At 40.4% G+C, this 25673-nt stretch overlaps 1 protein-coding gene across 8 annotated transcripts in view; it reads left to right on the top strand.

The window, feature by feature from the left end:
- The window catches only part of OPCML (opioid binding protein/cell adhesion molecule like), a 1154973-nt gene that overhangs the window by 1041680 nt on the left and 87620 nt on the right, over positions 1-25673 (top strand). For all 8 annotated transcript variants that reach the window (XM_066365261.1, XM_066365267.1, XM_066365265.1 and 5 more), the window contains one exon: positions 5528-5653. In XM_066365261.1, coding sequence (XP_066221358.1) covers positions 5528-5653 — 126 coding nt within the window. The remainder of the gene's footprint in view (positions 1-5527; positions 5654-25673) is intronic.

Raw genomic sequence — 25673 nt, 5'->3', positions numbered from 1 at the left:
TGTATACAGAGAGAGACTATATCACACTATGTTTATATCTATCCTTATATGTCTCTATCTATCTATTCATCTATCTGTCTAAAATGACCACACAATGAAGTAGCTGCAGTTGTGTACAACACAATGTTCACAGTTATGCAAAGGCCCTGTGGTAAACCACCATAATTTATGTAAAGATGGCCAGATACACATACTACCAGCAGGGGGGGGGGTTGGCTAATGTCCACAGATGCAACTGGAAACACATTGTGCTATTTGTAATTCTTTAACTGGACTCTTGTGAGTCTTACCGTTTTATTTGAGTAAGTTTGACATTTCAGGCATGATTGTGATGCCTTTTTTATCTGTGTATTCATAAACATTAGCTATATACATATTTATATATAAATATGAACATATTGCCTGACCAGGTGATGGAGCAGTGGATAGAGTGTTGGACTGGGATGTGGAGGACCCCGGTTCGGGACCCCGAGGTCGCCAGCTTGAGCGCCGGTTCATCTGGTTTGAGAAAAGCTCACCAGCTTGGACCCAAGGTCGCTGGCTCGAGCAAGGGGTTACTCGGTCTGCTGAAGGCCCGCAGTCAAGGCACATATGAGAGAGCAATCAATGAACAACTAAGGTGTCACAACAAAAAACTGATGATTGATGCTTCTTATCTCTCTCCGTTCCTGTCTGTCTGTCCCTCTCTCTGACTCGCTCTCTGTCTCTGTAAAATAAATAAATAAATAAATAAGAACATATTCATTTAGTTATTTGCCAGCTCCTGTTATAATATATAGAGGCATTTAAACTCATTTTTATGAAGAATGCTGCAATGAACATTAGGGTACATATATCTTTGTGAGTAGATGTTTTCAAAATTTTCAGGTAGATATCCAGAAGAAGGGTTGCTGGGTCATATGGTAATCTGTTGTTCATTTTTTGAGGAACTTCTATATTGTTTTCCACAATGCTGTGCCAGTCTACTTTTCCACCAGCAGTGAGTGAAGGTTTCTTTTCCTCCACAGCCTCTCCAACACTTGTTGTTTCTTGTCTTGTTGATAATAGCCATTCTAAAAAGTGGAAGGTGGTATCTCATTGTAGTTTTAATTTGCATTTCCCAAGACACTGAAACCACTGAAGTGTCCTTTAAAAAGGGACTAGGTTAAGAAGATGTGGTATATATTATATAATGGAATACTACTTAGCTATAAAAAAGATGAAATACTGCCATTTGCAACATGATGCATCTTGAGAATATGATGCTAAGTGAAATAAATCAGGCAGAAAAAGACAAGTACCATATGACTTTACTCACATGTGGGGTATAAAGCTGAATGCAACTAAATGAACAAATTAGACAAACAGAAATTCATAGACCCAGACATCAGCCCAGTGGTTATCACAGGGAAGTATGGAGGGAGGGTACTAAAGGGTACAGAAGGTCAAATATATGGTGATAGAAGAAGATCTGAATTTGGGTGATAAACACACAATGCAATATATAGTTGATGTACTATAGAATTGTACACTTGAAACCTATATAATTTTTTAACCAGTGTCACCCCTATACATTTAATAAATTTTAAAAAGAAAAAGATAGCCATCTCCAAGTGCTCCTTTCATCAAAAAGTTATCATGAAAACAAGGGAAGGTTCACCATAGTATTGCCAAATTCATTTGATATTTAAAATTAAATTGAAAGTACGGAGCACTTCCCTTGGCAAGCAATGTCTGCCAAGCCAATGGCCCAGGAGAAACAGGTGCAGGATGCTGGGAAGCGCACCAGAGTGAGATGGGAAGTTCTGTGAGGGAGAGGCACCAACCAGGAGGACACGCCGAGCAGAGGACACAGCTGTGCAGCTACAAGGATTGTGTTTAGGGGCATGGAGAGGGGCCAGACAGAGAGGACGCATGGTGTAATGGAAATACTCTGCTCTTTGTTAGCCATGTAATGTGGGGCAATTTTCTTAACCTGCTCCATGCCTCAGTTTCTTCATTTTTTTTTACATTCTTTTTTCTTTTTTTATACATTCATTCATTGCCAAACGCTAAGCTTGTTTGTTTTTTTTTCTGTTTTATTGAATTTATTTGGGTGACACTGGTTAACAAAACTATACAGGTTTCAGTTGCACAATTCTACAACACATCTCTATATACCATGTATGTCCACCACCCCAAGCCCATCCCCGCTTATCCTCCAATACCCTCCTCCACCTCCCTCATTCCCCCTTTCTGGGGCAATCACCACACTGTTGTCCCTATCCAGGAGTTTTCTCTATTTTTTTCCCTTTTTATGCAATCCCTCCAGCCTCACCCACCTCACCAAATTTATTTTTCAGTTAGAGTTTAATTCACTATTATTCTGTATTAGTTTCAGGTGTACAGCGAAGTGGTTAGAAAATCATATATTTAATAGTGAGAATATTTGGTCTATTTATCTCGTAATTCCTAGGAAATCCATGAGATAATGCTTCTGTAAGCAATTTGAGAACATTCAAGTTACTTACTAACAAGCAATGCAGATTATTATATATTACATGTTAATAATAAAAATATCATAATTGAGACCAGGAAGAACTTTCTTTTCTCTCAATTCATTTTTTTATGCTTTCTTTTTTACTGGCTTCCCACATCCTTCGTCTTTCCACCTTTGAGAAAACGACAGCAACCAATATAGACTTGCAGAGTAGGACAAGCACTGCCTGGGTCTTGCTGGCCATGCTGTAGTAACCTTTGCAATTTTACTCCAGGGAACTCCCTTCTAAGGGGTGGCATTAGAATGACAAGGAAAATGACATATCCATGGACGTTTACAAATATCTTTTCATCCAGGACCCCTCCAACTATCAGATGAAACATCACTGAATGGAGCTGAAGGCTTCAAATTAGGGCAGTGTGGAGAGATCTGTCCCTGGACAACAGCGCTGAAATGTACTAAACCCACCTCCACTAACCCGCCAATACTCCCTCCGCCCGCCCCCGCCGGCTGTGTCTTCACCAGGGAGACTATGGTTCTAGAAAAAGAGAACTTTAGATATCCTGACGCATGCAGCCAGAGCAGACATAATTCTGAGGGTATTTTGGAAGGCACACTGAAGTTGTTGCTTTATAAAAGTGAAAAAAAAATATTGACATTTCTAAGCTCAGAACAATTTTTTTCTAACAAGCTAGAAAATACTGGAAAATAGGTAGTATAGTTTTCTCAAGAGGATGCAGTGTAGTTAGAATGAACACCAATTTTCTTTTCCCTGTGTGCGTGTGAATAAAATATGTGCAGTGAAATTTCAGGGCAAATTCTAGTGCAGAAATAATCCAAAATATGGCAGATTTATAAGCTAGGAGATTTTTATTTATTTTCTAATGTGGATTCCCTTAAGAACTCAAATGTTCTCCCTGTTACTTATGGCTTTTCCTTGAGCAGACTTGCCTCTAAGGTCTTGGCAGCATAAAACTTCGGGCTGCAGTCGTCTGATTCAAGCACCAGCCGTAATTCTCCTCTGCCACGGGCTCAGGGTGCTTTGTTCACTAGCACTCTACCTGTAGCATGATTAATAATTCATAATTAAACTGGCACTTTGAATAAATCAGCATAACTGTAAGCTTGGAGCCTCCTCTCACTGTTGTCCTTTTATTTTGAGAACCTGAAAGAAAATTGAGAAGAAAGGTTTAGGTGTCTGAAATCCTCCATTAAAAGCTTTGCCCCCACCCTACCCCACCCCATTAGAGTTTGGATTTGTTCAATCTGTTCTTTGGATCTTTCTTTCAAAGAAGAATCCAGCGTGTATCCTTGTCAGCCTGCACCGGAGATGGAGGAAAGAGGGATGTGTGAAGTCTCCCCCTCACCCTCCAGCACTCCACGCTCTGGGTAAAGGGACAGGCATGAGACAATCTGCTGTAACACAGCATACCCAGTCCCCTCCTGTGGGGAGGTTTGGAAAAAATGCAGCAGGACAGATGGCTGATTCTCTTTTCGGGATTTGAGGGGAGGTGACCTTTGACGTCCCTTGGAAGTTGGATTACACCTTTTCAGGTAGACAATGAAGAAAAGACAAGGGAAAGCAAAACCGTGGATGCTTGTGTTTCTGCCATGCTCCAGGAAAGCCAGGTCCAGTGTCTGCAGGGTGCTGTTAGCAGGGTTGTACCTGGAGATGAGGTTTGCCAGTGGGTTGGGGTGAGACTTCAGGGGGTTTACGTAAGTTGTGCAGAAGAGGCTGGGTGTTAAGCCTGGTGGGCAATGGCGAGACAAGGAATAGGTAGGGGAGCCATTTGATTAGATTATTGCTTGAAAATGTCCCTCTGGCCACATGGAGGGAGTAGGTTGGAAGGAGCCAAAACTGGAAAGAGAACAGCTGGGAGGTTCCAGGTGGGAGGCCATTGCCATTGTTCATGTGAGATTTGCTGAGAAACCCAACCAGGACAATGGCGATGGGAATGAAGAGTTGAGGGGAATCAGGGTATTTTCCAATGCTGGGTTGAACTGAATTAAGAATCGGGCCTGAAGGTGGGGCAAGGTGGACAGCAGAACCGGGGGTCATGCCACCTTCACAATCCTAAAGGTAAATACATGGACCCAGCCCGTGAGAGTTCAACAGTGGATTGAGAAAGACATTATTAATGTTCTTCTCTTTTTTGTCTTCCTTGCCATCTAAGTAGCTAACATTTATTGAGTGCTTCTTTTCTATCAAGCACTTTGCTAAGTCATTGTTGTTTTATGTAAACCTCACAACACAATGAGTTTAGCTATTTCTATCATCTGTATTTTGCAGGCGAGGAAACCAAGGCTTGAAGAAGGAAGGCAGTTTACCTTGTGTTCAGCAGGTGAGGAGTTGAGCTCTAGAGCCCTGCTCCGAACGCCAAGATATGATGCCATTCAGGCTGTGTTTTGTAATATAATCTTATAACAGCAACTGTAGTAGGAACAATGTATTGTTAGTGAGCCAGAGGGAAAAAGCAACTAACTATGATTGGACCAGTCAGAAACAATTTTCCTGTGTTCTGGAGGCTATGTTTTAGGAACAAGAAAGGGTTTTCGGATAAAGAAATGTGAAAGACAAGAAGAGCAGGATGGACAAATCCGTGCAAGGCTAAAGAACCTGAAAGTGTCAGGAACGTTCAGGAAATGGTAATGAACCTGGTGTGGTTGGCTTTATTGAACAAAAGGGCTTAACTGGGTGCAACTTATGACTACTAGCTAAGTCAGCAATTCCACCGAAATAAATGAGCATGTGGCTAGACAGGAACTCTTAGAAAACTTTCTAAGTAGTTTCCTTTGGTTTTGCCTTTCAATCAACAAGCATTAATGTATTTCCATTCAGTTCCTCTGCTTCTTCCCTGCCACCCCCTTCACACACACATCTGTCTCCTGCTACAAGATATGGTGCACTGTCAATGATAGTGACTACACCCTTGACAAATCAAGAAATCTGAAAATTTTTATTGAGAAAATTCTTATTATAAAGCCTGCCATATGAATATTTATAGGCTAACATCTTCTTTTTGAGTGTAAAGAATCATTCTCATGTATTTATTCTCTGTTTCTTTACAGTTCCTCCACAGATCATGAATATCTCCTCGGATATTACCGTGAATGAGGGGAGCAGCGTGACCCTGCTGTGTCTTGCTATTGGCAGACCAGAGCCAACTGTGACTTGGAGACACCTGTCTGTCAAGGGTAAGGCATTAACTTGTAGAAAGTTTTTAGAGTCTGTATATTAAAGACTTGATTCTTTTGTACACCAGAACTTCTGGAACCTGAAAACAATGCTTTATTGTAACAGAGGAATGTCAAAGCAAAGGCCACCTGCCTCGGTCGTTCTGTATTCCTTCCCAAATAGAAGAGTTATAGAAAAAATTTACTGCATTAATATTTCAGTCCTTTATATGACCTTAGCAGACTTCTGTTTTGCCAACTATGAAGAACAGAGGTGCCATGAGAATAACTTTCAACAAAAAACTAATTTCTCAAGGTAAAGATCGTGTGGGTTAGTTGGTGGTCTGTCCTTTCTTGATGTAGCGTGCTATGTCAATGGACACTGTAGTGTCCATTGTGATGTGTGTATACAAGACACAAAACTGTGATGTGTGTATACAGGACACAAAGGATCTCCTTGCCCCAGACTTTCAGGACATTCACCCAGAGCCACATCTGTGTGACCTGTACCTAAACAGTTCTCTTGAGAAGAAAGATACAAAAAAAAGTAAAGTTCATCTGCATGTGCCTGTGCTGGGCCCTAAGTGATGGATGTTAAAACATCAGTTATGATCATCTTCAAGTTACTAGGAAGGGAATCAAATGGACAAGGGCCTTATCCCCTTGGAACTAAAACTTATTCCAAGTTGAACTTGAAGATATGGACACAGAGCCACTTGATACATTTACACTGTTAGTAGAAACTATGATCGATTTTAGAAATTATACAAGAAACAAGTGCTCCCTCAGGTATGACAAAATCTAAACATGAAACCCAGGGAAGAGGAAAATGTGTTTTGTGTGTGCCTGTGTGTGATATAAAAATAATATAGATCTAGAGAAAACAGAAATAAATCTTAGTAACCCTGAACTAAAAAATTGATAAATTTGGCTTTGAACTATTTTCCTACCACTCTCCTAAGAAAATACCACAAACTGCATTGACTTAAACAACAGAAATGCATTTACTCATGGTTTTGGAGGCTGGATGTCCACAATGAAGGTGGAGGTAGGGCTGGTTCCTTCTGGAGAGCTGGGAGGCAGAGTTTGTCCCATGCCTCTCCCCAGCTTATGGTGGTTTGATGGTGATCTTTGGTATTTCTGGGCATGAAGAAGCATCAACCTGATCTCTGTGTCATGGTAACATGGCCTGTCCCTGTGGGCAGCCCTCTGTCTATTGCCTCTCCCCAGCTTATGGTGGTTTGATGGTGATCTTTGGTGTTTCTGGGCATGAAGAAGCATCAACCCGATCTCTGTGTCACTGTAACATGGCCTGTCCCTGTGGGCAGCCCTCTGTCTATTGCTTTTCTTTTTATAAGGACACCAGACACAATGGGTTAGGAGCCACATTAATGACCTTATCTTAACTTGATTACCTCTGTAAAGAGCCTATTTTTTTTCTTTTCATATATATATTATTTAGACAATTCAATTTAACAGGGTGACATTGGTCAACTAGAGTACATGGATTTAGAGAAAACATCTCAACATTCTTTGGATATTCTATTGTGTTGTATACCCATCAAATGAAGTCAAATCATTCTCTATCATCTTATATTTGTCTCTCTTTATGTCCCTCCCCTCACCCCCTTCCTCTCCCTCCTTCTCCTCCCTCTGGTAACCACTACACTTTTATTTATATATAAAATCCTATTTCTAAATAATGTCATATTTTGAGACACAGGTGCCCTGGCCGGATAGCTCGGTTGGTTAGAGCATTGTCCCAAAGGGCAGAGACACAAGAAATTAGGACTTTAAGGTATCTTTGTGTGTGTTGGGGGGTGGGGTACAATTCAACCCATAACAGGCTTCATCAAAATTAAAAACACCATTAAGAACAAATGAAGGGACAAGTCCCAGACTGGGAGGAATCATTTGCTGTACTCTTACCTGACAAAAATAATTTACATCTAGGCTATATGAAGAGTTCTTATGGCATGATTATAACAACCCACTTTGAAATGAATGAAATATTTGAACAGGCAATTCACAAAAGGAAACATGTGCATGAAAAATAAGCACATGAAAATATGTTTAACATCTTTATCATAGAAATGAAAATCAGACAGTAATGAGATACAATTACTAGAATGACAAAAATTAAAAAGACTGACAATATCAAACAGCAGTGATGTGGAGGAATTGACACTCTTATATATTCACTCTAAGGTGTATAATGGTATAAGTTCTAAGGAAAAATGTTTGGTACTTTGTGATAAAGTTAAATACATATTTAGCATATGACCCAACAATTACACTCTTAGGTATTTAGCAAAGATAAGTGAAAAAATATATATCAACAAATATACATTATACACAAACATTTTAATGATTTAATTGATAAAAGTCTCAAACTAGAAATAACCCAAATAATAATCCACAGGTAAGTAGGGAAATTTTGATAGATATTTTGAGATGACTTTTCAGCAATTAAAAGAAACAAACTATTGATAGATACAACAAAATGGGTACATCTCAAACACATCATGTGGAGCAAAAGAAGTAAGATACAAAAAATACATTTTGTACGATTTTATTTATATGAAATACTAGAACAGAATAAACTAGTCTATAATGACTGCAGTCAAGTCAGTGGTTACCTAGAGTAGGAGTATTTAAAAATTAACTGCAAACAAGTACAAGAGATTTTGGGGAGTGATGACAATATTTTATATCTTGAATGGGGTGGCGGTGATGCTGTTTAAGTTAGTAAAAAACTAATCAAACTGTACAATAAAAATGGGCGTATTTATTTTTAATAAATATTTGTTATTTATGTTCATTAAATCTCAATAGAATTTGAAAAATATAACTATAGATGTTGCAAATAGTGACCTGAAACTTCCCCCTGAATTGCAACAAAAATTATGTGAGCAGCACTTTTCAAATGAGAGACTGATTTTGTTAGTAGGAGCATTATTTCACTTTCACTATTTCATTTCCTCTGTGTGAATAGAGACTGCAGATTTCATCCTCTGCCTTGTTGTAGGGGAAGAAATGCTAATAAAGTCACCAAACATTCTTTGTCAAAAGCCCTCATAGACTGAAACCCAAAATGTCAACATTATAAAGTAGCATTAACCAGAATACTAAGGTGTACATAAGACACATCCCAGAGCTCAACTTTACTATAAACACGGTGATAGTGTGTGTTCCCAAAGACATAAGCCCATGGGAATTTTTCTCAAGTTAGGGAGAATGTTGGATTTACGTTACATACAAAAATATGTCTATGCTTCAGACCAATCTGTACAAATTTGGTGAAGTCAGATGTTTTTATAAATGCTTAAAATCCTAGAATGTATTGATTTGATCCTAAGTATAGTTTTCTAAGCCTATAAATCTTTTGAAAAACACTTTGACACTGTTTAAGTGTTTTTAAAAGTTTTTATCGTAGTAGACCAGTAAGCTTTCCCTCTTAAAATAAGGGAGATTCATCTATATCCCGACCTTTTATATAAGGTAATAGGTGCCATTCAGCCTCAAAAGAAGATCGGAAATTCCTAAGTTTAAATTATCCCTCCCCTCTCTAAATCTCTCAGGCGATGTTCTGCTGTGCAGTTGCTTTTTGTTTTATGACAACCCCAGCCTTCACTGTGCTGTCTTTCATTTCCCTTACTATCCTCCCTCCCCCCAACCTAAAGACATTTAAGCATTTTGACTCAAAGCATTCTTTCCCAAATTTAGAAAGCATTGGAACATAGAGGGTTTACAGGTTTAAAATCTATATCTGCTGTGACTACCAATATTTATTTAGAGAAGGCAACTCTTTCTCATTGGGAGTTCAGCAGTCTTTGGGAAGTTGTTTCAAATGTTTAGAAGACAATCCAGTAACACTTGAAAATTAAACAACATTTGTAGAACAATTTACTGGTTAGTTCAGTTTGTGAAAAATAAGAAATAAAAGTTGTAATGGAATTTCCTTTGAAATTTCAAAGGGAGTATTCTGGAGAAGTTAGTTTGTTGGACATCTGTGTTCCCAAAATATTAATGAAATATTTGAAATCAGTTGTTTAGATTTGGGGAATCTAAATAACAGAAATGAGAATTTTTAATTTATTTTTTACTTATTTGAGCCAAACTGACTACAATTGCCAGGAAGCAACATCTCAACAGATTGAGAAAGTGCTTCAGAAAATAGCAGTTTCACCACTTATTTCATGCATCAGAATCAAAGGAGGAGGCATAAGGGGGTCGAGTGAAATCCTTTGGTGATAGATTAGGGAAGTGGGCGAAAGCAAAACAGGGAAATCTCTGGGATTGGATAAAGCGTAAAACTTATAGACACATACTTTGTTTTTTGTTTTTGTTTTTTAACATTGGTGGGTATAAGAGAGTGAACAATGAACATTTATGGCACATAGAGATGGGATGTGGAAGGACAAGATAGCAATGAGGAATACTATGGTTTTGTGCTCTGTTGAGAGATTATGCTCTCAGGGGTCTGGAAAAAAAAGGTGATGACTCTGATATTCCAAATGTTTATTATATCTTAGATGCAAAAAGATAATAGGCAGGCTCAGTTAAGGTAATGATTGACCTTTGTCAAGGAAGATACTGGCCTAGGACATGACTATCTGTCATGCTGGCTTTTAGAAAGCTTTCATTTCAGACCATCCATATGGTTACTTTAGGTCTCTGGGTTTGTAAAGGCTTGTCATGGAGACCTTCTTTGAGCCTGTCAGGTTTAGTATGTGGTCCCTTTCTTGTCCACACTACTTAATAAACCCATTATCACACTCGAGTATAATAACGGTAAGCTTTTGTGGATCAGAAATTATGAGGAAATCTCTACACTATGAAAGGTAAATGGACATAGTAAAGGGAAACATACAAGTCAAAATGCAGAAACATGATCAATACTTAAAATGATAGATATTTGAAAAATGAAGGGTTTAGGTTTTAGTGTACTGGTAAATGTTTAAAACAGATTGAGGCTAAGTGGGAGGGGGACTTGTTAGCATTTGCCAATTTCCATGTTGTAAATATTCCCACCTTTGCCATTTTCCTAGGAGCCCCTTTGAAGTAACTTTGGTTTTTAGGCTCATTTTCACTTAAAAACAAACTAAGAACATGCCTTTCTTATGAATCAGGGAAAAACTTTATATATATATATATAAAGGGGTCCTGGCTGGTTTACTCAGTGGATAGAGCATCAGCCTGCGTTCAACCCCTGATCAGGGTACAGAAAGGAGTGACCATCTGCTTCTCCCCAGCTCTCTCTCTCTCTCTCTCCCTCTTCCCCTCCTGCAGCCAGTGGTTCAATTGGTTCAAGAGTCACCCCAAGTGTTGAGGGATAGCTCAGTTGGTCTGAGCACATCAGTCTTAGGTGCAAAAAGTAGCTCGGTGGATTTGAACATTGGCTCAAGGGGGGGTGGGGGTGGGGAGTTACCGGGTGGATCCTGGTTGGGCCGCTTGTGGGAATCTGTCTCACTATCTCCCCTCCTCTCACTTGAAAAAAAAATACAACAGGATTCCAGATGCGGCTCTAAAGCCATCCAGCATTTCTAGTCTCCAGACTGAATATGCAGCTGGAGACCTCCTGACCTTCAGTTTCCTTTACAGTGTTGACAGATGTGCCTGGATTCCCAGGAGCAAGGCCTTCCCAGGGGACATCTGCCTCCCTTCCCAGGAAAGCCGGAACTTTTTACAGGGTCATGAATATGAAGCTTTGTAAACATCTGGAAAGAAAAGGGCTATGTAACCCTACATTCAGAGGTTTTGCTCTCGACATGCAAACCACTGAGCTTTCGACTATGTATTTATTCTCTAGTTCTAGATACAAGGAGTTAGGTTTAATTTATTTTCAGTAGCAGTTAATGGGTTTTAAAAAATATGTTGATATGGATTTTCTAAAAATATGGCACTTGGTTGGCAGCTTTCACATACATAGAAATCTGTGGTGAGTGACCTATAGTTTAGAGACTAGGATAATGATGAACTCACAGGCTTCTACCTCAAAGAATTTTCCACTAAAAAAAAAAAAAAAAAAAAGTGAGCAGGTCCCCAACAGGCAGACAAAGTGGACAAGCAAGGGACCAGGGTCTTTGGGATATAATCATGAAACATGGGGTCCTCCAAAACTAATTTTTTTCTTTTACTGAAATACAGACAAAGGGGCACTGGGCCAGCATTTACTGGGAGACTCATGAATATACAGCTGTGAATGATGGGAAAGTTACAAAGATGGGTGTGGCGGAGGGGACAGTACATGCTGCTTTGATCTAAGGAGATTGTCTGTCATTAGGATGCCGTAGTAATCCACTCTAAGGCCTTACACCTGGCTCCATCTCCAATGGCATATTTGGAAAGGCCAGATCTTTGGGGAAAATAATGAAAAAAAAATTTTTCTTTTCTGTTTCCTCTCCGTGGAGCTATTAAGTTGACAGCTATTCACCTGTGAGTGTTGCTCCCACAATCTACTCATATGCAGTAATACCTGAGGGAGCAAGTGAATGAGTTATTTTGCAGAAGTGAGTTTTGCAAGTAACCAAAGCTGACTCCTTTATGCATTGACTTGAGTCATTTCTAAAGGAAGTGTTTTAAAAATGTATTACATTCCCCTCTCTTTCCTTGAGCTTAGTGAACACCATTTAGCCTCATCTTTATAATGTTATGCAAACATTGTATGTATTACTGGTTTGTAGCTCGGCATTTCAGGATGGGTAACTAGGAATACGGCCCTAAAATACTATTTAAATTCTCGTGTGTGTGTGTGTGTGTGTGTGTGTGTTTAACAGTTCCTCTCTTCCTTCCCACTCTCCAATCAGACTATTAATTGACAGTTCTTCCTAAAGCCGGTGTACCTACCTTTTAGCAACCACAGTTCTTTTGATTAATTCTAATTTGTCATGAGCAAGAATTTATATAACCAGCTTGATTAATTTTGAATAAGAACCTAGTGGTTGAAGAGACCTTTCTCTAAGGAAAGAATATGAGATTTTATGAATGTAATAGATGGCACCAGTGACAGCTGTTTGGGGGAAATGATGTTTGGCTTTGTTTTACATGTATGTACTTATTAGATAAGTGGATTCCATGTATGCTAAGAGAGCAAATACTGGCAAAGTCATTAACCAGGTGGAACAGGTCTTCCTAGCTTCTATTCACTGTGCTAGATGATTAAGTCACTAAGTGTGCTGGTCCAAGACGGTTTCTACTCTATCCATTATTTTTCATGCATGACACTCCTGAGAAGAAAGTCTTAAAACTTGCCACACCCTTAACATTCCAAGTAAAAGAAGCACTGGCCCACACTCATGTCTGAGTGTCAGTTTGCCTTGGCTGGTTGTGTTATCTCATAGAGAGAACACAGACGTCTGATTCTGTTGACCTGAGATTGACATCAGACCCCAACAGCTAACAATCTGAGTAGCTTTGGAAAAATCAACTCATCTCCTTGATTTTAAACCTCCTAGACTGCAAAATGGAACTACTTTTACCAATTTTATTATTATAAAAATGAAAAGAAAATAAATGAAAGGCATGTAATAGTGTTGGACATGCTTATCATGCCCAACAGTTCTTTTTGAAATATTTTATTTATTAATTTTAGAGAGAGAGAGAGAAAAAAGAGAGGGGAGGAGCAGGAAGCATCAACTTGTTGTTTCTGGTATGTGCCTTGCCTGAGCAAGCCCAGGGTTTTGAACCAGGGACTTCAGCATTCCAGGTCAACACTTTATCCACTGTCCCACCACAGGTCAGGCTGAATAGTTCTTTACAAATTGCTGTTGTGTCTGTTTTTAAATTTCTTCTCAGAATCCTTGTAGCTTACAATTAGCCTGGAAACCAATAATGATAATATTACAATGAGTGTTTATAGTGTCAAGCCCTGTTGTACACTTTGAGTGTTTTAACTCTTTAATGCCCCAGCAGCCCTGAGAGAAAAGTGCTGATGATTATTATTATGCCTTTTTAAATTATTATGCTTATTATTATATCTATTCCTATCTATGTCTTTGTTTCTTATTTCTTGACAGTCTTGGGTCATTCATTAGTGATTTAGTGTCTCTCTGGTCCACCTAAAAATGTGGAATGACAAAGCAGCTTATTTGTAATAGCTAAATTAGGAAACAACCCAGATGTCCTTGCATGGGTGAATGGTTAAAGGAACTGGTACATCCATGTAATGAAATGTTATTTAGCAATAGAAAAAAAAAAGAACTATGAATATACTCAAACTTAGATGGATTTTAGGGCATTTTACCTAATGGAAAGAGTCAGTCTCAAAAGGTTAAATACTGTATAATTCCACTTTTATAACATTCCCCAAATGGCAAAATGATAAAGATGCACAACAGATCAGTGTTTGCTGCAGGGTAGACGAGAGGGGAGAGGGCAGCATGAGTGAGTTGCTGTACAGTAATGGAATAATTTTATATTCTTCATTATTTTCATAGTTATATGGATCTATATGTGGGATGAAATGTAATGGAATTATACATACACACAAAAACCTGAGTACATGTAAAAAACTGGTTAAATCCAAGTATATTCTATAATTAAATGCATTGTGCTCATTATCAATTACCTTGTTTTGATCATGTACTTTAGTTCCATAAGATACCATTGTTTGGGGAGCTGGTGTTGATTACATAGGACCTCTCTCTACTATTTTTACAACTTCTTGTGAATCAATAACTGTTTCAAAGTAAAAAGTTTAAATAAAGGGAATGATAAGTAAAATGAACCTTAGTCTTTCACTCATACTATGCTTATGTAGGAATTTATTATTTATAAAATATTTTCACATGCATCGTTTCAAGTGAGTTTATAGCAACTCCCTAAAATAAGTCAGAGAGGGAATGGTTTGTCTGCCTGTGTCAGATGTAAGAAAATAGACTCGGAAAGCTTAACTAATGGTGAATGAGTCAGCGCTAACTCACATAGATCCATGAAAGGGACCTACTTCCTGTTTTTCAAGTCTAAAGCTCTTTTTACTTATAAAAATGTCTCTTATGGCTTGAAGTTGGAACAAGTGTGACAAAAAAAAAAGATATATTTTCTCAAATTCTGCTTGTTATCTGGGGCACCCAAGGATGTTCACTGGCTTTGAGCATCACCCATTTTCTTATCTTATTCTTCCTAATTCCACGCCTACATTCCTACGTCTAGGGACTTTCTAGCTACCACTCAGTATTTTTCAAAAAAAAAAAAAGAAGTACAGCCTCCAAATGAAACCACATTCATGCCATTGTCTGCTGTAAGTCCCTGTTGTTTCTCTGCTTCAATTAAAATAAACCCACTGAGACCTACCAACTTCATTTCTTTTCTAAGCTATCCCAGGTACAAGTTCACAGCCACTAATAGGAACTGCCCATTAGTTGACCTGCTGTATTATCCAGTCATACTACTGCTTCTCTGTCTTTCTCCAAGGCAGCCAGGCTCCTCGACTCTAATCTGAAGTTGTGTTTCGAGCCTAATTAATCCCCAGAGTGTGAGAAAGAGGTGTCTGAGATGAGAAATCAAGGTTATGCATATCTTGCTCAGTAGAACAGTTATGGGCAAACAAGCTCTTCCTCTCACATTTTTGCAAAGCAAATTTATGTTCACTAACTTTGGTTCTTGTTGTAAATGAGAAGTGTATGAAGGTCTAGCAATGCGCTTTGCACCATATGGGTACCCATATGTTTCCCCCCTTTGCTTGCGTACATTTTCGCTTTGGCATGCACATATGCCTGTATTTTTGCAACTTAACAATATTAAAACTAATCCCATTTATGCTCCATTTGGGTGAGCTGATTGAGTCATAAATTCCTGAGCATCTCTTCTGTGGGAAGCTGCAGTTCTTTTGTGTGAGCAGGGGAAGGGCAGAGTAGGCTGTCCCGGCAGAAGGCTACAGGCAGCCAGTATCGTGTGCAGTTGATGTGGCTGATAACCCTGACCCTGGCTCCAAAGTGGGGACTCTAACCCTGGAACACTAGGAAATATGGGTTCATAATTTCTTCTCTTCTTTGCCAAGGGGAAAGCCCTCGCTAAGAACTAGGTAATCACTCCCTTGGGTTCTCTTTCTAAGGGTCCAGGTGAAATAATTCACCTTAGAGCAAACAAGTATCATGTCTTGTCATTCAGTTCTTGGTTGTGAGCATAGTGAATACTGTTCACACTCCTCCCATTGAGAAACTATGTACATCAGAAATGGGGTAGCTGGAAGTTCGGCTTGCATAGAATTATGCTTAGCTTTTTCCCTGGGCTTTTAAATGATACAAATAAGAATGGCTATTAATATGTATAACACCAAGTAAAAAGTCTGACTCACTCCATTGTAAAACTTGAACTGGACATGCTGCCTGATGTCTGTTGCAAGGCTATCCTTATATTTATGCCCTTTGCATTCATTTAGTCACTCATTTTTTTTTTTTATTCATTTTAGAGAGGAGAGAGAGACAGGGGGGAGGAGCTGGAAGCATCAACTCCCATATGTGCCTTGACCAGGCAAGCCCAGGTTTTCGAACCGGCAACCTCAGCATTTCCAGGTCGACGCTTTATCCACTGCGCCACCACAGGTCAGGCTAGTCACTCATTTGATACATGAAGAATATTTGTTTGCTCCATAGCAACAATAACTTTCAAAATAGACATGATTTTTGTCTTTATGGAGCCTATAATATAATCAATGAGATAGTGATTAATCAGATCATCAAGAATATATCATTTCAAAGTGTTTAGTAACTGCTACGATGGGCAACAAGGAGGTATGAGCTAGTCTAGGGTAAGTCTTTTCAGTGATGGTAATGCTTGAGCCGACATAGAAAAATGAATGGAAAGTTAAGTAAAGACAGAGATAGGGATATGCATTGGGACTGGGCTATGTGGAAACATTCCAGGCAAGGGGAAACAGCATATGCAAATTTCTCAAGGTGAAAGGGCATATGGTTCTTCAAAAACGAAAGAACTGAGTTTTGAATCTGTAGTGAGCAAGGGAGACAATGGCTGAGAGCAGATCGTCAGGGGCCAGATCACACAGAGCCAGTTAAAGAGGTTGGTCTTTATTCTGAGAGCACTAGAAAATACCAAGAAAATTGCAAGTCAGAGAGCTTGGAAATGAGATGTACATGTGTCTGGATTTAACTAGAAACATTTCATTTCTGATCTACTCATTCTCTATGTAAATCTGATAAATCACTAAGCTTCTGACTCAAATTCTCCATCTATAAACCAGAAAGGAGTTACTAATCATATGGTTCCCTTATGGAGGAATGGAGAATGGAATTTAACCGTATCTATTCCAAATACTCTTTAGATTATAATATAAGAATGGATATTAGCATGTACCATAGCAAGTGAAAAGCCCAACTAACCCAAAAGTAAAATTAGATTTGGAAAGGCACCCAACGCAGCCTGCTCTCTGTCGTAAAGCCTTCGCAATGCGTTTGCCATATCAAATTATGCTGCTGAAATCAGTGGGACACTGATAAAATTGAGACCAGCTTTACAAGTACTGTAGATCTAATTGGCCTCAGCAGTGGGTCCTTGGTGAGTCTTGCTGCTGAACAAAAATCATAGGTTTCTATAGAAAATAATAAGCAGCCTGGATCCCCAGGAGCTCACTACAGCCACCTCTGGAGATAATGGACTTTAATTCAAACACTGAGCTCCTTCATCTGGACAGATGTTGAAGGAACCTCAGAGAAGTTTATTTTCTCCCTGCCTCCTGGACGAACACCCTTGATAGTAGATTTAAAAGACCTTTAGGCCCGCTGTGTGCACCTGCTGTCCCAGGTATTACTTTTTTCATAGCCATGTCTATTTCTTTCTAACAAACCTCTATACCTCTAGGACAAAAGTTTCTATAAATCACCTGTTCTTGCTCCAGCTATTTGAAATGGGGTTGCTGTCACTTACAGCCAAAGTAGTTCTGATTAAATTCACCATGTGATGTATAGGGTAGTATGTAACAAAGGTGAATAGAGCATAGTCCTTGCTCTAAACACAGAGTGGGGTGGGGGAGGCACCTGTGAGCATAGCATTGCTGCAGTGTGCTTGGGCCACCTCTTTCATAAGTGAATGAGACAGAGAGGCCTGTCTAGGGTCCTTTCCAAAGGCTACAGTCTCCATCATGGGTTGGAGAAGATTCTGGGAGTGCCTAAGGAGCTCTGGGAGGGTTGCTGAGAATTTTCCACATCTAAATCAGCTGGAATCACTGACCTGTGGTGGTGCAGTGGATAAAGCATCAACCTGGAATGCTGAGGTTGCCAATTTGAAACCCTGGGCTTGCCTAGTCAAGGCACATATGGAAGTTGATGCTTCCTCCTCCTCCCCTCTTCTCTCTCTCTCTCTCTCATCTCTAAAATGAATAAATAAATCAGCTAGAATCAAGCTGGGAATGACACAAACTCTAACTCTGAGCTATGCAGCAATCAAGACCAAAAGGTCACCACCCCCAACATACATCCAAGTGTGCAACATTCATTCAGGTGAACACAAGGCATGTTAAGAGCAGCAATGGTGATGGCAGTACTGAGAAAACAGTGAGTAACACAAACACAGCCTCTGTTCTCCTTGAGCTCTCCCACTCTGAGAGCAAACACATGGTTTGTCTTCATTAACTGATTCATTAATTCACTACCTTTTCCTTGGGAGGGTGTGCTCTGCCCTGGCCAGAAGTAACCTCTCCTGGCCTGACGTGGGCCACTTGAGAGCAGGCGCTGGGCTTCCACACTTGGGATGTCCTCTAGCACCCAGCACAGTTAGTGCCTTGAACTTTAAAGCTGATTCAAAGAGTACCTATTGAACAAATGCATGCTTACTTGTCAGTCGTCTATCTATCTTAAATAAATCAGAGCAGAAGAACGAGGAAGGCAGTGGGGATCTGCCTACATGAGTCCCCAGCTGTAGGAAGTGCCACCTGGATGGCCAAGGGGAACTCTGACACCCAGACTGAAGGCTGTTTGCACAAGGCACTTAGTTTGATCTGCACCAGGAGCTTGCTGGAGCTTGCAGCTGTATCTCCAAACTGTTTTCCTTCTTTTTCCACTACTGTCTCTTCTAGTCCATCCTTGCCTAAATATTTAATGCTGTACTAAGTACTAGGTAGTTGGACTGCTAAGGTATTATTATATCACATGCTAACCCTGTAGTGTGACTCACACCAGCCTGTCTCCAGATGCTGGTGATCCATGATCTAGAAGGAGCTCACTTCCTGGCCAGTCATGTCCAGGAAATCCAACTATGCTGGCATTCCCTAACTTTCTGAAGGCGGTGCATACAAGAGTTGGGATGACTTGCCTCAATGCATACTACTCAATTTGGACAAAGTAAATGAGTGATTTTAGCATCGCTCAATAATGATTTGGTCTATGTGATGCCACAATTTTGTCTCTGTCTCTGCAGGCTTGTTTCTCCCTGTCTTCTTCCTCAAAACACTTAGTGGTGCTGGGTTCTAGCCAGTGGTGGGATTCAAATAATTTACAACCAGTTATCTGCCCTAATGACTGTTTTAAGTATAAAAAATGATGTAACAAAAGGTAGTTTATTATTTCATGCATTTAATATTTCAATAAAAACAATAAAAGAGGTACATGAAACCTGATTATGTTATGAGTTTTAAAATGTTAATGAAAAAATATTAAATAATACCTAACAAAAGCCAATAAAAATTATGTTTAAATATTTCCATTTTGCTTCTTGATTAGCACCCTCACTTGCATTTTTTTTTTTCAGGGACAGAGAGAGTCAGAGAGAGGGACAGATAGGGACAGACAGACAAAAATGGAGAGAGATGAGAAGCATCAATCATCAGTTTTTTGTTGTGACACCTTAGTTGTTCATTGATTGCTTTCTCATATGTGCCTTGAACACAGGCCTTCAGCAGACTGAGTGACCCCTTGCTCAAGCCAGCAACCTTGGGTCCAAGCTGGTGAGCTTTTTGCTCAAACCAGATAAGCCCACGCTCAAGCTGCAGACCTCAGGGTCTCTAACCTGGGTCCTCTGCATCCCAGTCCAATGCTCTATCCACTGCACCACCACCTGGTCAGGCTGCAATTTGTTTTTGCTTTTATTTGAGCATTATTAGCTATGTGATTTATCCTTAACCATCTTTTTTCACTGTAGGAGTAGGATCCCATTCCTTTAGAGGTAGGCTGATTAGACTAACAGTCATTGTGTTTGATATATTTGAAACAATTAGGCACTCTGAACTTATTATATTCATCTTTGAAAAACTCCACCTTAGAGAGAACCCTGATTACAAGTGCCATTTTAACAACCAGTTTTCTGAACTCAACAAAAAATTAGGTATCTCTTCTGTCAAACCAGTTCGAACTGGCTGAATCCCACCACTGGTTTTAGTGCCAACATGGCGGATGTAAAGCTATGACTCTAGAGATGGTGTAACTGAGGGGAAATTTTTTCCACCTCAGTTTACAGGTAGAGACCATGCAGGATTAGCTCCTCTTTTCATGTGAGATTCAGAGGAGGGAGAGAAAAGGAAGTTTTCCCTCCAGTTCCTTGGAGGATGTTAATAAAAGTGGGCCCCTTGAGTTTTATGAATGGTCCAGCCTCTGAGAGGTAACCTGCACTGGACAGAAGCAGGATCCAGGGGAACTGGCCTCATAAGTAACAGGTGACCGTCACTTTGATCTGGACTTCACAGCTGGAGTCTGTGATCAACTCACACACAAACAGGGACTGGAGTGGGTGAAGAGGGGAAGGCATTTCACCTCCCACGGATCTTTTACAGCAAAGCCCAAGGGCCCCTCCTCTGTTCCCTCCTGCGGTCTCAGTATTCAAAGGACCATTTTGCCTTTCCTTTTTTTTTTTTTTTTCCTGATTTTCCCCACTGCCTTATATTTTCAGTTGCTATCAACAGTTTTCCAAGTCCAGAATCACTTTTTGGAGAGAATAACCCCTTGGAGTGGTGGAAATAGTTTGTTTTTAATGATACTCTGGATATTTTGCTCCTAAGAGAAGTGCTTAGGAAAATAACCAATACAGTCAGAACTCGGCTTTCCTAATCCTTTTCCTTCCTCCACAATCTCTGCTCTGCTCACCTCCGCTCTGCGCACCATTGCCATCCAAAACTGCTTCCTTCTGGCTCTCTGGGGTCTTCTGCTCCACCGAGCCTCTGCGTATTGTCCCTGCATGGCTGGAACGGGATGCAGTAATTAGGTCTGCAGTGAGGGGTCTCTCTTCCTTAAGGGCAGTAGAGCGCTGATGAAGAAATGGGGCTTTTTCCCAGAGTCCTGGGCTGCAGGGAGCTCCGCATCATCATAGGCAAGGTCCCCGGAACTTTGTCTTCCTGGCCCGGGCTGTAAACCAGCCCACTTCTTACCCTCTCCCTCCCTAAGCATGCTTCTTCTATTTTTATTCCTGACTGAGTTCTAAACTTTCCACCACCCTCCAGATATTCTTTCTTTCATTTTTTTTATAATTTATTATTTTTTTATATTTTATTTAGAAAATTAAATTTAACAGAGTGACACTGATCAATAAGAATACAGGGGGTCGCCCTGGCCGGTTGGCTCAGCGGTAGAGCGTCGGCCTAGCGTGCGGAGGACCCGGGTTCGATTCCCGGCCAGGGCACACAGGAGAAGCGCCCATTTGCTTCTCCACCCCTCCGCCGCGCCTTCCTCTCTGTCTCTCTCTTCCCCTCCCGCAGCCGAGGCTCCACTGGAGCAAAAATGGCCCGGGCGCTGGGGATGGCTCTGTGGCCTCTGCCCCAGGCGCTAGAGTGGCTCTGGTCGCAACATGGCAGCGCCCAGGATGGGCAGAGCATCGCCCCCTGGTAGGCAGAGCATCGCCCCATGGTGGGCGTGCCGGGTGGATCCCGGTCGGGCGCATGCGGGAGTCTGTCTGACTGTCTCTCCCTGTTTCCAGCTTCAGAAAAATGCAAAAAAAAAAAAAAAAAAAAAAAGAATACAGGGGGTCTTCAGGTTATGACAATTTCAACATATTGAATACAATGTTTTGAGTTTGCAACACTCAATTCCATAAAATTTTTAAAAAATTCAGACATGAGTGTTTCAGCTTACGCCATTAGCATCATACTTATAGACTAGGTGGGCAAACTAGTTTGGTTGTGCATGGCGGAAAAATACTCAGTAACATAGCGTATGAGTGAGGGAGCTGGCATCCCCCAGTAGGCTTACCTACGCCATTTTAGACTGTTAAAAGCCTAAGTGTGCTATTTGTGTTACTTTGGTGACTGTTTGGCCCTTATCATGGCTCCTAAATGAAAGTCAGAGTCTTCAGATGATAGTGCTTTGAAGAAGAGGAAAGCCATCATGATGGATGTCACAGAGCTACTGGCATCACGTGGAGAGGAGCTGTCTGCTGAGGACCTCATTCAGCTGGAGAAGCAGCTGACTGAAGAGGAAGAGAAAGAAATCCCAGAATCCAAGAGATTTACTACCAAGGGCTTGGCACAGGGTTTTTCTATGGTAGAGGATGGGTGGCAAAATTTCAGGCTGAGGACCCCAGCAATGACAGACTCAGTAAGGTCTACAGAGCTGTTATGGATGCTTTGCATTGTTATAGGCAGGTTTTGGAAGAGAAGAAGTCATCAACCTTCAAGACTAACCTGGAAAAATTATTTAAGAAGGCAGAGAGACCTGCAGCAGATCCTGTACCCTCTACATCAGCTGCTTCTTGAGATGAAACACCTGTAGTACAGGTAGAATCATCTCCAGCATCTCCTGCATGTTCCTTAGGCAATCCTGATTCACCTGACCCAGTATCTCCAGCAGGTTCTCCTGCCTTTCCAGCTTCTCCCTCCCAATAGGTCACTCTCTCCCACCTTGCAATGCCCCTTCCAGTGTGCAAGCCAACCATAGGAATAAAGGTAAGGAAATTTTTTTTACACTCATTTTTTTGTTAATACAGTACAGTGTATAGTACAGTACATTTATGTCCTTTTCCTTTTTCTGTGGCTTAGTTGTCTTTATGTTCTAGATTATGATTTTATTTCTGTGTTAGGATAGGTAAGTGACTTAGGCTAGGGTATGTTTCACCTTACACCAAAATTTGGATTATGTCACTGTCATAGAAACAGAATCCTGTCGTAACCCAAGGACCCCCTGTACAAAGGTTTCAGGTCAATGTTTCTCTAGCATTTGAACTGTTGATTATGTTGTATACTCATCACCCAAAGTCAAATTATTTTCCATCACCATATATTTCAACAACAGTTCATGCCACAGAAGGCCTCAAAGCAGAGCAAAGGCTGTTTGGCCCTAGCACTCTGAGTCATAGTTTAAGAATCTTAAGTTTTCCTAGCACCTCTGTGTGACCTCTGGCTGAAATGACACTGCTGAGCGCCCAGACCTTCCAGTTCCCAGCAGCAATCAGCAAAGAGGACAGAGTCCAGCATCTGTGCTAAGGCACCTGGCTGCCCTGTGGATCTAGTCTCCTGGTGCTGCTGCCTAGAGTCACCTGACCCTTATCTACCTTCATTCTTAAGACCTATTGATCCTTTCAACTTGGCCTTATTGAAGTTCCCAGTGGCTACTTCTGATCCTTAGTAACTGCCTAGACTTCCATTCTCACTGCACTCTGGACTTCTGATTGTTTGTATGCTTTGACTACAAGTTTCAGTCTAATAGAAACAGTGCAGTGACATTGTCCTCAATGTTATCATTATTACCAAAATCGTCCCTTGAGATTTTTGACTTGCCATTTTTACTTAATTTCATTCGGTTTTCACAAAGGTCTTCTGTCCAAATGCAGACAGAAAAATAAATAACACAAAATACAATACAAGGACTAACATACACGTTTTATGGAGAGAGTTACAGAGGCCTAGATGGGTTAAATTGATTGTAGCTGAAAACAACATCCCTTCAATTACTTATTTACTCATGGACTCAATCATTGAAGAAAGAGTTGTTGAGTGGCTAGTATGTGGCATCTACTGTATTTGACACTGGAGTTAAAAAGAAAAGTAACATATACTTCTCCTCAGTGAAATCACATTTAGTGAGAGACACGGGTATAATATAGTAACATATACTTATAATACAATATAGTAGGTGCTTCACTAACACATTCAAAACATTCTGCATTTGTAAGAGAGAATCGTTTAACTCCAACTGGGTGGAGATACGGGAGGCTCAGGGATGGCTTCTGAAAGAGGTGAATAATAGCTCTTAAAAGTTAACCAAAGGAAAGAGAACAAGATGAGTGAGGCCAAGGAGAAGAGGAATATCCAGGCAGCTGAGAGAGTAAGGTGGAAGACGTGGAAATGAGAAGCAGCAGGGTTAAACTTTGGATTAAACTTTAAGTGGTCTATATAAGCAGTTTTGTGTTCCTGGAGCTGACAGTGTGAAGTTGTAACCTAAATAAAATTGTTGGACCACTTGCAGCTGGTCCAACTCTAACACAGTAGTCCCAGGAGGCAGATTGGACCACATCAAGAAGACAAACGTGTTTTAATGTAGGCTCTCTACCAAAATCTTTCACTGTGGCCCCATGATGTGTTATGTGGCGGATAGTAAACTAGTTGAATAATGCTTTTTTCCCAATCTTTTCTCTTTATTTTACTCCATAAAAACTCTAGGTGATGGAGATCTTTACTTTCTCACTCCAACCATCTATCTGGTCTCTTTCAGCAGTGAATTTCTTAGCCTGCTAATGTAAATCAATTTAGCTTCTTAATGTCTTTATCTGCTGCTCTACATATTATCTCAATCAACATAAAGCCTAAGAACCAAGAAAACCTCTCTCTCTCTCTCTCTTTTTCCCCTTTTCTTCCAAGTGAGAGGAGGGTAGATAGACACCCGCATGCACCCCAACCAGGATCCCCCCAGTAACCCCTGACAGGGCTGATGATCTGACCATCTGGGGCCATGTTCGCAAATGAGCTATTATTAGGTCCTGAGGCAGAGACTCCACTGATCCATCCTCAGTGCCCAGAGCTAATGCATTCAAACCAATCAAGCCATGGCTCTGGCAGAGGGAAAGAGAGAGAGAGAAAGAGAGAGAGAGAGAGAGAAAGGAGGGGTGGAGAAGCAGATGGTCGTGAGGAGCCACTGAGCCATTTCACCTGCAGATGTTGTAAAGTACCAAAAAGCTACAGAATTAATATTAATATTTTAGGACGCTTGGAGAACATTTTATTAATCTGGGTTAAGGTGTGCAGAGAAATTGTGAGAATAGTCTCTGTACTGTGTGATTGGCATAACCAGGATGGCTCTTGCCATTGTATTGTAAATGAAAAGGGAAGGAAAGCATGGATTCCCTGACATTCCACCACACCTGTGGGGAAAGGAGTGAATGGCTAGCCAGGTGCAGGAAGGGAAAAGCCAAAATAAACCTTTTCTTATAACTATGAGCCATTTGCGGGCATTTGTCCCCACGGAAACTACCTCTCTTATGTAAATGCATGTGGTTAATACGTCTGACTCTAGACAGAGAGATGGTGGATGAACACTAGAAAATATAGGAAGGCCTTTTAATATGTAAAAGGATATCTTTCTACCATTGTGTTGACTTGTAAATTTTGTTTTCTCCAAAACGATGTATGGTTTGCAAATTGAACGTGGTCCTATCATGTTAAAGGACATATGACTATAACCAATAGCAGTAAGGGGCTCCTAATTGCAATTTTTGCTTCTGTACTTCCCACTTACAAAACTATAAAAACTAGGTAGAACAAAGGGCCAGCGCGCTCTCTGTCAGATTTCTGTCGGAGTTCCCACCGCTTGGCCAAGCTAGACAATAAAGCTTTAATGTGTAAACGACGGACCTTGCTCCTGTCTTCCATAATTTGGGTCCCTCCGAATTTGGATTAACAGTCACATCTCCTGTGTGCCTTGACTAGGAATTGAACCCAGGACATCCACATGCCGGATCAATGCTTTACCACTGAGCAAACCAGCCAGGGCCTCTCTTTGTTGTACATATTTTTTGTCTCCATGAAACTGATATAAGATTAGGTTTAAGTGATAAATGGGAAGCAAATCATAAACTGTAAATAGTGATTAGAAGGTAAGAACATAAGTTTTTTATAAAATCAATTTGTGTGTGGTCATAATTTACATAAAATAAAGTATACCATTTTAAGTAT

Source organism: Saccopteryx leptura, chromosome 2 (genome assembly GCF_036850995.1).
Source record: "Saccopteryx leptura isolate mSacLep1 chromosome 2, mSacLep1_pri_phased_curated, whole genome shotgun sequence".
NCBI lineage: Eukaryota > Metazoa > Chordata > Mammalia > Chiroptera > Emballonuridae > Saccopteryx > Saccopteryx leptura.
This window is presented reverse-complemented; position numbering and strand designations above follow the sequence as displayed.